Source organism: Melopsittacus undulatus, chromosome 5 (assembly GCF_012275295.1).
Source record: "Melopsittacus undulatus isolate bMelUnd1 chromosome 5, bMelUnd1.mat.Z, whole genome shotgun sequence".
Taxonomy (NCBI): Eukaryota; Metazoa; Chordata; class Aves; order Psittaciformes; family Psittaculidae; genus Melopsittacus; species Melopsittacus undulatus.
Genome location: NC_047531.1, coordinates 8,035,888 through 8,049,999, shown reverse-complemented (window position 1 = coordinate 8,049,999; position 14,112 = coordinate 8,035,888). Strand labels below are relative to the sequence as shown.

General features: G+C 36.6%; 1 protein-coding gene across 2 annotated transcripts in view; it reads left to right on the top strand.

Annotated features, from left to right (window-relative positions):
- USP15 (ubiquitin specific peptidase 15) overlaps positions 1-12,323 on the top strand; it is a 61,265-nt gene extending 48,942 nt beyond the window's left edge. Inside the window, exons 9-22 of one of the 2 annotated variants that reach the window (XM_034062841.1) lie at positions 1,060-1,233; positions 1,672-1,830; positions 2,257-2,481; positions 4,060-4,143; positions 4,234-4,328; positions 4,485-4,673; positions 5,533-5,648; positions 5,778-6,053; positions 6,362-6,432; positions 6,805-6,920; positions 8,160-8,309; positions 9,338-9,441; positions 10,023-10,111; positions 10,410-12,323. In XM_034062841.1, the coding sequence (XP_033918732.1) occupies positions 1,060-1,233; positions 1,672-1,830; positions 2,257-2,481; positions 4,060-4,143; positions 4,234-4,328; positions 4,485-4,673; positions 5,533-5,648; positions 5,778-6,053; positions 6,362-6,432; positions 6,805-6,920; positions 8,160-8,309; positions 9,338-9,441; positions 10,023-10,111; positions 10,410-10,595 (2,034 nt within the window). In that variant the 3' untranslated portion in view covers positions 10,596-12,323. Of the gene's footprint in view, positions 1-1,059; positions 1,234-1,671; positions 1,831-2,256; positions 2,482-4,059; positions 4,144-4,233; positions 4,329-4,484; positions 4,674-5,532; positions 5,649-5,777; positions 6,054-6,361; positions 6,433-6,788; positions 6,921-8,159; positions 8,310-9,337; positions 9,442-10,022; positions 10,112-10,409 lie in introns of those variants that run through there. The other variant, XR_004549617.1, reaches the window with a different exon arrangement.
- Positions 12,324-14,112: the final 1,789 nt, after the last annotated feature.

The window sequence follows — 14,112 nt, the reverse complement described above, 5'->3', positions numbered from 1 at the left end:
TGCTTTTTTCCCTGTGACCTTAATCATGGTCTTAAATAGTTCTCCATTTTCAGGCTTTTCAAGAAGTAAACATGTTGGCAATTATTTAGCTTTGTCAGTTATGTTGAAAAGATCAGTGGGTACGTGGCCAACTGTATTAGTTCCTTTAGCAGCTACTCTTTTAAAAGTTGTGGCATCTGATATTTCACCAAAGATTCGGCTCTATGTCTCAGAAATTGCTGTGTTCAGATAGATACTTGTACTTCCCAGTACTACTGTCAGTGTTGTGTTGGAGTGTGGGAATTGCTTTAAGGAAAAAGGGAAATTATCTGTAGTAATATTCCTGACTTATGCATACAAATATAAATTAATATTCTGAGAAAATGACTAATTCATCAGGTGAAAATTAGGAAAAGATAAATTAGAGGGGGTTTTGTGAAACCAACCCACTGTCAGCACTTTGAGGAGTGCTTCACTAAGAACCTATAGAAAAAAACTGCTATTTTTACATATTTGTTCTGGACATTCTTCACACTAAGCTGATCACCTGAACTGCTTTCATCTTGTACCCAGACCAAAAATAATCCAGAAGAAAAGTGTGGAGGAAAAACAGGTTGGTTTTTGTTTTACAGATGAGATGAGCATGTTTGTTGAGCAGTCAGAGGAGAATCAGCAGAGAAGGGGCAGGCCTTCCTTGGGCAGTAGGGTTTGTCAAATGGCTCAGGTTGAACATGGAAGTTTACCTAGAGTGTAGTTTTATTTATAATTAGCTTAGTGTGGTTTGCACTCTATTGTTTCTGTGTGTCTGGTGGAATTTGCTAGTCTGTCTGTTCATTTAGGTTCATGCTAAATATAACCCTTTGAAAACTGACCACTTCTGTGTGTATTGGAGAGAACAACTGTTTCTGCCCTTAGCTGCATGAATTGGTTCAGAACTGACAACACAGATCCATGAGGTTGGGGAAGCTTGGGATCACTGTTACTAGGAATAAAAGCTGTTTGCTGTGTACCGAGAAAAGAATGAGCTTTCTCAAATCTTTGTTTAGAAATAATTCAAATCAGTGTTCTTTCTGTTTACAGTGTCTGAGCAACACGCCTCCTCTTACAGAATACTTCCTCAATGATAAATACCAAGAAGAGCTGAATTTTGACAATCCTTTGGGAATGCGAGGTGAAATAGCAAAATCTTATGCAGAGCTCATCAAGCAAATGTGGTCAGGAAAATACAACTATGTAACCCCAAGAGCATTTAAGGTCAGTAGGGAATTTAACCTGAATGTACTTTCTCATTTGGATTTGCTGTTTAAGTATACAAAACTTATGGAAATATGTGAGAATAAGAATTTTGAAGTCATATTCATCAGTATGCAGACCATGCATTTAACTGTTAAAACACTTGGATGTGTATTTAAGTATTCAAGGGTTTAGTGTGAGGTGTCCCTCCCCATGGCGGGGGGTTGGAACTAGATGATCTTAAGGTCCTTTCCAACCCTAACTATTCTATGATTCTATGAACTGCCCATGTGCTTTGGTTTTTGAGAACTAGTTTTGGCTTCCTGTCTTCATTGAAAAGCTTGTCTTTTATAACTTTACAGATTTTACCTTTTCAACTTTCTGTTGTGGCATATTGGAAGTATGTATTCTTTATAACAGTTAAGGTATCAGAAGTATTTGTGTTTATACTTTTCTTAGACGCAAGTGGGACGATTTGCACCACAATTTTCTGGTTATCAGCAACAAGACTGTCAAGAGCTACTGGCTTTTCTCTTGGATGGATTACATGAGGATTTGAATCGAATTAGGAAGAAACCTTACATTCAGTTAAAGGATGCAGATGGGAGGCCAGACAAGGTAGTGTTTTGGTGCTGATCTTCTTTGTTTTAGTCAAGGCTATACATTGCAAGATACTTCTACATGATTGTGCATCAAAACGTTGGGACACTGATCATGTATGGCTTTTTCTGGAAGAGATTTCAGGAAATAAGGCAAGACCTTAAAATGGAGATCTTCAAGTACCTCTGTATACCTCAGATTATTCAGAAGACAATTGGGTGGGGTGGAAGGGCGTTAAAAGAGTTGGAAAAACAATTTCCATTCTGTTCCTCTGTTATTCTTATACCTATACTGTGCAACATTCTGTCTTTCTCCAGTACTCTTATTTTAGGAAAACCCTTCTAGCACTGAGTTACAAGCATATAAGTAATTAAGTCTCACTAATAATTCTCAGTATTCATTTCTTACTACTTTGTCATAACCCAGGTCATGCTTTCATTGCAGGTGGTTGCTGAAGAAGCCTGGGAAAACCATTTAAAAAGAAATGATTCCATCATCGTAGATATATTTCACGGCCTTTTTAAATCCACCCTGGTGTGTCCTGAATGTGCCAAGATATCTGTAACCTTTGATCCCTTTTGTTATTTGACACTTCCACTGCCCATGAAAAAAGAGCGCACTTTGGAAGTTTATTTAGTTAGAATGGATCCACTTGCAAAGCCTATGCAGGTAAGCCTCTAAATTTATATACAAACTTCCTGATTCATGTGGCATTAACAATGAATCTGAGTTGCTTTATATTGTTTAAATGGATAAGTACAGTCAGCAAATCCAGCAAGCTTTAGTGTTAGAAAGGCTGAGGAAGGCTTTACATACCTTCTCATGTTTCTATCAGTTTCAAAGAAGATATTGATAGTTTCTTTATGGTTGTGTTAAAAAGGCTTCTTAATTTTTAAAATGTATGCTGTCTTCATGTCTTAGTGTTGCTTACAATGATTTGAATGGTTATTAAAATACTTGTACACTTCACCCAGACTTAATTTCTCAGTTCTTAGACTCACAAGGCAAATCTTGGCAATAACTGGTGCAAAAAAAACCCAGGCTAAGTATATTAGGCAGTCCTGAATTCCTCTCTGCTACCACTTAATAGTCAAAATCAATAATTTCACATGAGATTTATTTGTAAAGAATATCTCTTTGGTTTGGGTTTGGGTTTTTTTTTGTTTTTCTTTTTAGGAAGGTGGTCTTGTACCCCTTAGAATTAATGGCATGAAACAATGTACATAGGTTATGGTAACAAGATTGTGATTAAATGATTCTATTATAGGGTAAGCAAGGATAGGGGAAATAAATAGGGCACAGGCAATTAGGCAGACTTGCAAAAAGCCTTTAACACCTAACATCAGAGTACTAAGGTGGGGGGAAAGGGAATATTCTCAAAGGCAATATGAATTAAGGAAGTCAGAGGTAAAGGGACATGTATTAACTGTTGGGAGATGAGCTGCTAGAAATTCAATTATTTGTGAGAACCGGTTTGCACAAGGGACACGCAGTAGTTGACGGTGACCCTGTGTGCTATGTGAGATGGCAGTGCAGGAATGAATAGATTTTTGGGAAGAGTATGAGTTCAATACTTTTGTGAGTCTAAATAACTGTAAGACTTAAGGAGATACGAGACATGCTGTACTTGGCAATTAATTGCAAACTTATAATACCTTCTTTCTAATTAATCCTGTCGTTATTTATTAAGCAAATAACAGGTAAGAGTCCCGTGTGGAGTTTCATTTCAAAATGCAGGGAAGCCACAGGGAGGTTTTCTTTGACTGTTGAATCATCAAGTTCTCTCCCTGCATGGGAGATTAAAATCAGCCTTTATCCATTGCCTACCATTGCTTTTTTATTCCCAGTAATACTTTATGAACAACTGGTGTTGTATTCAAAATTTAAGAATCTAGTGAATAGCATATATACTATTTAAATGCTTAAATAAGCAGGTGCTGTTGAAATAGAAATCTGAGTGATTGCTGCTGTTACTCTTATGGAGAAAATAATGTTAAAGAAAAACCTTGTGTGAACTAATAAATGTAGTGTTTGAAGTGTGCATGATTGTATGACTAGAAGGTAACTACTACTCTTTCAATAGCTTTTGGAATTTGTGTTAGTTGATTTCCATACTTTACACCTTAAGTTCAAGAATCTGAAAGAAGTACATGAAGCATGCTGAACATGTGAGAAGTTATTTGGTTTTTTCTCTTGTATATTTGTTCTCTTAAATTAAAGTGACATTTTATTCTTTTTTTTTCTTAGTACAAAGTAGTTGTTCCCAAAATTGGAAATATATTGGATCTTTGCATAGCATTGTCAGCTTTGTCTGGTGTTGCTGCAGATAAGGTAAGAGTCATTTCTTATGGGAAGCACAACAATGAACATTTCAACACGTACTAACCTGATTTAATGATGTATACTCCATTTTCTTTTCAGATGATTGTTACCGATATATACAATCACAGGTTCCACAGGATATTTGGCATGGATGAAAATCTGAGCAGCATTATGGAACGTGATGACATTTATGTGTAAGTGCAGATGCATGCTTCACGGATCTGTGCAGTTTGTTGTTTGCAAAAGATTAAAACGTAGACTTCAGATGAAGACAAATGTTGGGGGTTTATTTTTTTTTACATTATATTCCCTTTATAGCCTCTTATTCTTGTCCTTTGTATTTCTTTTAGATTTGAAATTGCTATCAACAGAACGGAAGATACAGAACAAGTTATAATTCCTGTTTGTTTAAGGGAAAAGTGCAGGTACACTAGCTACAGCCATAGTGGTTCTTCACTCTTTGGTCAACCGTTTCTCATAGCAGTGCCTAGAAACAATACTGAAGATAAGCTGTATAACCTGCTGCTGCTAAGAATGTGGTAAGGTTATTGTTTAAAGAAAAACATGTTTGCTATGAATAATGCTAATAGTTGTCACCAGTAGGAACTTGTGTCTACATGCATTGCTTACAAACTGAGTAGATTTGAGTACTTAGTCTTTTATTTGCTTTCTTTTGCATGTATTAAATCTAAAATTTTAACCACTTGAGACATGAACTAGTGTGGATTTTAATTTGAATTTTTTTTGGTTGGTTGGTTGGGTTTCTTTTGTTAGCATGACTTCATCCAAAAACTGTTTGAGAAAAGAGGAGAGAGTCAATGTGTATTGTCAGTTTTGGGGCATTAACTGTGCTGTATACATAGCTGTTTGTTAAGGTTTGATAAAACGGAAGTGTTTTGTCAGTTACTCTGCTGTGGTTATAAGACCTGTCCCTACTATACAAGTGCATATGCTAATTTATGTTGTGAAAGTACATGGTAGAAACTTTCTGAAACTGGGCTGGAATAAGTGTCGTTATACAGAAGAAATTAGAATCATTTAGCATCCAGTTTAAATTCATGCTTCACTTTCTGTTGGTGTAACTTCCTCTGTAAGTGAACTAATTTTTGTTGTGTAAAAAAAAATACGGTTAATGAAAAGCTAAAGAACTGAATTCTGGACAAGCAGACTAATAACAAAGAATCAAGTTGTATAAAATGAAGTGACTGCCAAAAGGCAAGCAGAATTTCAGATGTACCTGTAGTAGTACACATCAGGCAATGACTAAATCAGAAAGGAGTGCGGGAATACGGTACCCTAGAAAAGATTTGCTGTAACCATTGGATTTTTTTGGCTTGAAGAATGTAAATATTTAAAAAACTGTTGGTTCTAACTGTTGTTTCAATTTTTGATATTTAGCCGATATGTAAAAACATGTACCGAAAGTGAAGACACTGAAGGAACCCTACATTGCTGTAAGGACCATGGTATCAATGGTAACGGCCCAAATGGTATACATGAAGAAGGATCTCCAAGTAAGATTGGAATATCTAAAATTGTTTAGTATTTTGTCTTCAATTTGAGACTGAAGTTAATTCTGTGGTGTCCTTCAGTAGTTATTATTCTACTTAATTTCTTCCTCCTTACTCTTCTGACTGTTTCAGGTGAAATGGAAACAGATGAACAAGATGATGAATCCAGCCAGGATCAGGAACTTCCCTCAGAGAATGAAAACAGCCAGTCAGAAGACTCAGTTGGAGGTGACAATGACTCTGAAAATGGATTATGTACTGAGGATACTTGCAAAGGTCAACCACTCATGGGACACAAAAAGCGACTGTTTACATTCCAGTTCAACAATTTAGGCAATACTGACATAAACTACATCAAAGATGATACCAGGCATATTAGATTTGATGACAGGCAACCTAGGCTTGACGGTAAGTCATGGGGAGCATGTTGGGCAACACTTGATTCTGATACTTTTTGTCTGACTCCACTTCCATAGAACAGTGTTTTGTTCTCTCATTGTGCTATTCAATATATCTTTTTTATCCAGTAGTAAATTCTGTATAAATAATGAATTTGTTATTTATTAACTCATTAAAAATACAAGAATTGTGTTTACTTCTCTTTTTAATCTTAGATTCATGCTAGCATTGATTATTTTGAAGTGTTTACCCGAAGTTAATACAATTTCATGTAAAGCGAGAAATAATATTAAAAGAAAACATGTTTTTAATCTTAGAAAGATCTTTCCTTGCTTTGGATTGGGATCCTGAATTGAAGAAGAGATATTTTGATGATAGTGCAGCAGAGGTAAGCTGTTCATGTTGATCCCATTTCCAGCACTGATAAAACTTAAATGTGAAAAAATACAACTTAATTGATGTAAGGGATTGTATGTCTTCAAAAGAAACAGCTAAGTTTTGGTTTGGGTTTGTTAACTCCCCACATTATTTGGAGTAAATACGTTGTCATAAATAAACTTCATTTACACATCTAATTAACGAGCAAATCGGAGGTTTACTAATTTGGAATTAAATCTGAAGCTGTGAAAACGTTTTGCTTGGTTTCTGATCAATTTTTCCATATATAGGAGCTTTGTAGTTACTGTTTATAGTAAGACGACATCACTAAAATGAGTTTTGTTTCATTTGTTCTCTTAACTCAAGAAATACTTCTCTTTAGGATTTTGAAAAACATGAAAGTGTGGAATATAAGCCTCCCAAAAAGCCTTTTGTGAAATTAAAAGATTGCATTGAGCTGTTCACAACAAAGGAAAAACTAGGTGCTGAAGACCCATGGTAAGAACAACACAATTAAAATTATGTTCTATTGTGTATTTGTCAAAATGAAATCCAAACCACATTTGAACATTAACAGAGATACGTAATTGATTTAATGGCATTTTGAATCTTGAAGTCGTTTCAAGCATAGTTGAAAATTCTCAGTATGTTTTCTGTTTTGATCCATCGCTTAACTAAAGTCCTTACCATATACAGAAGGTTGTTTGTACAGGAGAGAATTAGTGCATTAAGAATGAGGAGGAAGGGTAAATCCATAAGATATGGAACTGTGATCTACAGTGAATGAATAACATTGTGCCAAATCCAGTGCAATGCTTTAAACATTCCTTTGAAATGAGAAGGCTTGGTGTATATTGAAGGGGTTTTTTATGTAGGTATATAACTTGCCTTGCATTAATACATGAAATCAGGGTGTGCTTAAACAATTTGTCTGTGGGACAGTGAATGACTATAGTCAGTAGAGCCTCTCAGATTCATATTCCAACCATTAAGTTTTTCGTGGAGGCTTCTGATTCATGGTTCTTCCAAATTACAGTTAGTTAGGAGTTGTATCTGACTACTCACAATTCTAGGATGTTCCCATAAGATCCTTCTTCTCCAGGAATCTTCTAGCAGTTAAAAAAACCTTCATCAACACCTGGAGCTCAGAATTAAGTTTAAAAAGAGGGTCTGTCGCTTTCTCTTTTGTGGATACTTTAAAGTTTTGGAGAATTCCAGGGTTTGTCACCAGAGATCCTCCTTTATTTGGGAGGGGAGGAGGCTGACCTCAATTTTGGGTTTTTTCCTGGGTATTAGTCACAGGTGAGATGGGATAGGAGGCGGAAGAATTTGGCAATTGAAACTTGGAAGAACCACAGTTGCGTGTTATTTGTGGCTTTTCATACAGTCACCTTTCCTGAAGTATTTTCATAACTCTTCATCTTTTTTATACAACATATCAGAAAGCTGTATTTTAACCAATGATAGAGGGACTACTATAGAAGATGGGAATCCTGTATTGGGGGGTGCTGCTTTTGTGTTCAAAATGCTGTTAGGCATCACTGTGAGCATGCTTGCACACTATCACTTTGAGTAGAGGGGAGATCAGTGGCATTAGTAACAGAAGATGGAGTGTGTGTGTGTGTGTGTGTGTTTCAGCTCATTCAGTTAGTGGCTTTCTCTATAGTAATGTATTTTAGTGTATATATGGACCGCAGTTTTTAAAAAAATTATATACATATATTTATTTTTTCTTAGGTATTGTCCAAACTGTAAAGAACATCAGCAAGCTACCAAGAAGTTAGACTTGTGGTCACTGCCCCCCGTACTGGTTGTTCATCTAAAGCGCTTTTCCTACAGCAGATACATGAGGGACAAGTTGGACACATTGGTTGACTTTCCAATTAAGTAAGAAACTAAGTATTTTGGTGCTAGAAGTGTAAAAGCATGACTAGAGTGCATGTTTAATTCAGCAACTATATGAAATTGTTTTGTTCTCAGCTTCCATGCATGTATCCAGTAACTACTGATAACAAAATGCTTGTAGGTGAAAAGTATCAACTTGGAGAAATAATAGGAGTAGATAGCCACATGCTGGGCTGCATCAGAAGGACTGTGTCCAGCAGGTCAAGGGAGGTGATTCTCCCACTCTACTCCACTCTCATGAGACACCCCCCACCTTGAGTACTTCATTCAGCTGTGGGGCCCCCAAAATAAGTGAGACATGGACCTGCTCAGGCAAGTCCAGAGGAGGACCACGAAGATGGTCAGAGGGCTGGAGCACCTTTCCTACAAACCCAGGGTGAGGGAGTTGGGCTTATTCAGCCTGGAGAAGAGAAGGCTCCGGGGAGACCTTGTAGCAGCCTTCCAGTACCTAAAGGGTACATACAAGAAATCTAGAGATGGACTTTTTACAAGGGCACATTGTGACAGGATAAGAGGGATTAGCTTTAAGATGAAAGAGGGTAAATTTAGATTAGCTATTAGGAAGAAGTTCTTTAGTATGAGGGTGGTGAGGCACTGGCACAGGTTGCCTAGAGAAGCTGCGGCTGCCCCCTCCCTAGGAAGTGTTCAAAACCAGGTAGGATGGGGCTTGGAGCAACCTGGTCTAGTGGAAGGTGTCCCTGCCCATGGTAGAGGGGATTGTAACAAGACAATCTTTAAGGTCCCTTCCAACCCAGATCTTTCCATGAATCTGTAAGTATAGAAAGACTCTTATCAATAGTTTTGGCTAAGATGCTGGTTTCAGTTCCACTCCTCACTGAGACACGCACTCACTGTAGTGTAGTGTATGTTTTACTTGTGGGTAATATAAAGATCTCAAAGACCACCAAAATGTGAAATGGTTAAAGATTTTATTAACATGACCTTCTTTTGGTTGTTTGTTTTTTGTGTGTTTGGTTTTGTTTTGTGTTTTGTTTTGTTTTTTGAAACAGTGACTTGGACATGTCAGAGTTCCTTATTAATCCCAATGCAGGGCCTTGCCGCTACAATTTGATCGCTGTTTCCAATCATTATGGAGGAATGGGAGGAGGGCATTGTAAGTTGGTTTCAAATATCGTCATTCTAAAGTCAGCTTTCTTCCTGTGTTTATTTTGGGTTAAATACTGATCCCTTTGAATCAATGTCTTTTTTACTGGTTGAGGGATTATCTTCTTTTCATCACCCTGAAATTCTTTCACAAGTGTTCTAACACAAAAATTATATGAAATGAGCTTTCAGGGATGATTCTAGGTCCTTTTACATTTATAGCTATGCATATTGTGGAAAGAGAAAACATAAGATCTCTATAAGAGCTACTGTACTCTTACAATTGATTTGTCTGACTTGCCTGTATTTTTGTACATTGTGCATCTCCTTGAAAGAAGAGGGAAAAATTAAGCAGTGATTGAAGGATTTTGACTGTTTCTTGTGGCTATATGTTCTCTTTAAGAAGGGGAATGTTATTGATTAAGCTTTCTTTGCTTAAAAAAACCTAACAAGTGTGTGACAGTTTGACTCTAATTGTGATAGGTTTTAGTTAGCTAAATGTCAAGTGTTTCACAGTAACAGACTCTAGCAACTGATCATGTTACATTTATGAAGATTCTAGAGTCCTCAGACATTACTTTTTTGTCCTAGATACTGCTTTTGCAAAAAATAAGGATGATGGAAAATGGTACTACTTTGACGACAGTAGCGTGTCCACTGCATGTGAGGACCAAATAGTGGCAAGTACCTTTTGTGTTTCTAACACTGGGACTGTTGATAATGTTCTTTTCTTGAGGGAAGGCAAATGAAGAGTAAACCGTGAACTCTGCAGTAAATGTGTGGGTAGTAGTTTGTGTTCTTTCAAAGGACAACACAAAACCAAAATGGTTTGTTCCAACATGCAAAAATAACTTGTATAAAAGCTTTGGATTTCTTTGTAATTATACAATTGGAAGGAGAGGGGAAAAAAAGGATAACTTGGATTGTAAATGTTTTGTCTGGAGTCCCATAAGCATATCACACTTCTCTCTTCCACAGTCCAAAGCAGCATATGTGCTCTTCTACCAGAGACAGGACACGATCAGTGGAACTGGCTTTTTTCCTCTTGACCGGGAAACTAAACAAGGTGCTTCAGCTGCCACAGGCATCCCACTAGAAAGTGATGAAGACAGCAATGAAAACGATAATGATATAGAAAATGAAAATTGTATGCACACTAACTAATGGAAGAACTAGAAGCCATAAGAGACTTTCTTACAGGGGATACCTATTGAAAGAGGGAAATTGCCCACCAAATTAAAACTAAAAATCTGAGATGGGGAATTTCAGATAACAGAATGTAAATCTTTATTAAATTTTAACATGTGCAGTACTTGAAGTGAAACAATAAAAACTTAAACAGAAATTGTCTCTAATGCATTTACAGTCTTGTATTCACAAGCTATATATAGGAAATCACAAATAAACCCCTTTTAAGTTTTCTGCTGCTGTTCTGATGAATTATGTTTTCTTCTGTTTTGGATGTGAGTTAATAACTAAAATCTGTGGACTTCTGACATTTATTTTCTTAATACTGCAAGAATACTACTGCCAAGCTTAGTTTCTGATGAATATATACATGTTCCTTAGGCTGTCACAGAGATTACAAGTAAAAATGTCATAAGTATATAAGCAGTAGTTTTCTTGAAACAGCAAATTTTTGTTGCTCCCTCAAATTTACTCTTTTTTCTAAATTTGGTCACAATAGAAGAACTAGCTTGAAAAGGTGTTTTAACCTTTTGTGATATAGTTGAGCATCCAGAATATTATGTTCATCTTACTGTTGCTGTGGAACAGGTTCTGGATTTCATGCTGCATTAACAAAAAGTTTTCCAAGTAACTGTAAGTATCCTTTGTTGCTTGTTGGAATCTTCCTCTGCAGACATAATTCCTGTTATCTCGCTTCTCAGAAATGCATCATTTTAATCTGGTGTCAGTCCAAAATTTAAAATTGTGCTGTAAGTTCTTTCTCCCCAGTTTTTGTAGTTTGACAGCTTGCAAACTACTCTGTAATAGGGTCAGAGTTAATAGTATTCTGTATCCATAGTAATGACTGTGTATCGGGGCTTAGATGAGAAGTTCTTCAATATAACCTGCCTTTAAATTGCTCATGAACAACATCATTTTAAAGGTAGGCTTGTTAATTTTCTTTGTGTGTTCCTGATGGAATTCACCATAGCCTTACAGCATATCTGAAAAGGTAACTCATTATAAGAGAATTGGCATTTGCATGTTCAAGTCAGAACCTGTACAGTATATAAGGCGTACAAACTTTGAGTTGGGTTTTAGTTTCATTATATTCAGGGGTCCAGGATGCCAAAATAGGTTTGAAACATTCTTTAATTTGCTGCTTTCCCTTTGATCTAGTTGGAAGAATGTATTGATGATTTGTATACAATACTGCCTTTGCGAGGGGCTCTTTAAGTGCAGGGGCACACGTCACATATCTACTACCTGGAGAATTGCTTTGTGTCCCACTGTTCAAACAAGTAACGTAAAAAAGAAAAAGGAGAAAAGTATGATGTTCTTCACTTGAACTAATCAAATACAATAGGTTATAAATTGTGTATTGTAAATAAAAGTTCACTCTGTGAGTGCACATTTTGGTAAATTATTTATTTATGTTAGCATTAAAAAGTTTAAAGAATTGCATTTGACCAGGATATAAATAAGGTATTGTTGGACATGGCTTTGCTTTATACCTTGATATTAAAACTGGTGTTTCATCCTGGTATTTTAAAGCTGCTTTGAGTTCTTTTTTCTTTTTTTTTTTTTTTTCCTTTTTTTTTAATGTAAACTAACCTCCTGCATGACAGAGGTTAAAATTTTGTCTGCACTTGAGTTCACTTGGGTTTACATTTGAAATGCGCATGTTTATTTATACAGATTTCAATAAAGCTATTCAAGGCCTTACTTAGTCTTCCATTTTCTTCCAAATTCTCTTCCCACACTGCTTGTGTAATGGGTGATCTTTGTCTAAGACTTATAGTGTTGGTTACAAAACATGACCAACGCAGAATAAGGTTAATAGTGTGTCTAGAAGATAGCAAGGGGTTCTCTCCTGTCATTGCCTGGCTCTAAAAACATAAGGCTTTAAAAACAAAAATAGATAATTGTCATAAAAACCTATTACTTGGGTTTTAAAAGTAATACTAAAACAATAGTTCCATCACTATTAATAACAATACAACAACAATAATCAAATGGGAAGTTCCTAACTCTGAGGTGGTTGGTGAAATGAGGTGATACATTTAAGATTAGACAAGCCATGATAGTGGGGGGGGAAATGAGACAAGTTTTTGGCTTAAAACCTTGTAGGTAGGCGTGGAATTCAGTAACCCAGTACAAAGCTATGTACTCTGTTAGATTGTGAGTTTAATTTGCTTATTTTAATCGGAGCACTTGAGAGAAGAGATTTATCTGTGGAGGGAAGGAAGTAATCCTAGAGAAGCAATCATCTCTTTGAATAACACACACAAAGCCCAGCGTTCATACTCCTGTTGGTTTTCATGTCAGGTTAGCCTACAACTTGCCTGCATAGGGTCTTGTTTGGCTTACCAAAGTCTCACTCTGGAGTCTGTAGACAGGAGCTTTAGTATCTGATAACTGTGTCTCCTAATGCACCTCGTTCTCCCTTTGAAAATGCTGACATATATGCATATATGGGATACTCTAGTTGAAGGAATGTGCTTACCTACTAATAGTTGGATCATCTGGGTAGAGCTTAAAATGGTATTGATCTATGTAGTAGTAGTAGTATTGATCTAAGGTTAGGAAGAAATCACATACATAGGTTCTAATTTCTTTTTTGTTACTGTTAATTTGACTTCAAGGATCACACACACCCAGTTTGTGAAACCAGCTTCCCCATCAGATACCAAGATCAGTAACATGTCCATGTTACTCAAAGGTTTCTGGGAATTCAGCCAAGTTGTGATTTCTGTAAAACTAGTCTATATTCACACATAAGAGATGATAATTTATCTCATTAATCCAGTGTGGACATAGTTAAAGCTACAGAAAGCATATTATGCCTTATGGTGTCAATCAAAAGTTACTGTCACTGAAGTAGTGGTTTATCTACAGAAGAAACAGGGACCTCACATCTTTTTGTATGAATCATGTCTGATAAAAATCTGTGCTTTCTTTCTTTTGTTTACATTAACAGCAAGCTTTTTGATGGTACCAGCATAAACCCCAAACTGATAAGATACAGTGAACCTTGTTAATATGAAACTTGCAGAAACAAAACAAAGTAGGAGGCAGAAGACAGCTTGCAATTCCAGTTACTCCATGTATTTTGTGACAGCAATAAGTCACTTAAAGCCTGGCTGGGAGGGAAGGAGAGGTGAAGACTGCCCACCACTTCAGACAGTGTTCTGGATGCTTCAGTGCAGATCAGTTCCCTGATCTATCATCCACTTACTTAAAGTCCTGCTTGCCTTCCTGGCACACTGAAGTTTGCAACTACAGTTGAGATGATAGATGAGAAAAGCTGTCAGACATTACCCTGCCAGATGATGTGGAAACATCTCCTGCATCTACAGCTAGTTGCTAATGGGAAAGCCACAACCCCTTCTAGCTTTCCCAGCAAGCTAGCGCTGCATTACAGTGTCATTCCTTAAGCTCTCTGAAATCTTTAGCATGAAGTCAGTATGGCAGGCAAAGATTAGCAAACCCACCAAGTCTTGTCAAAAACTAT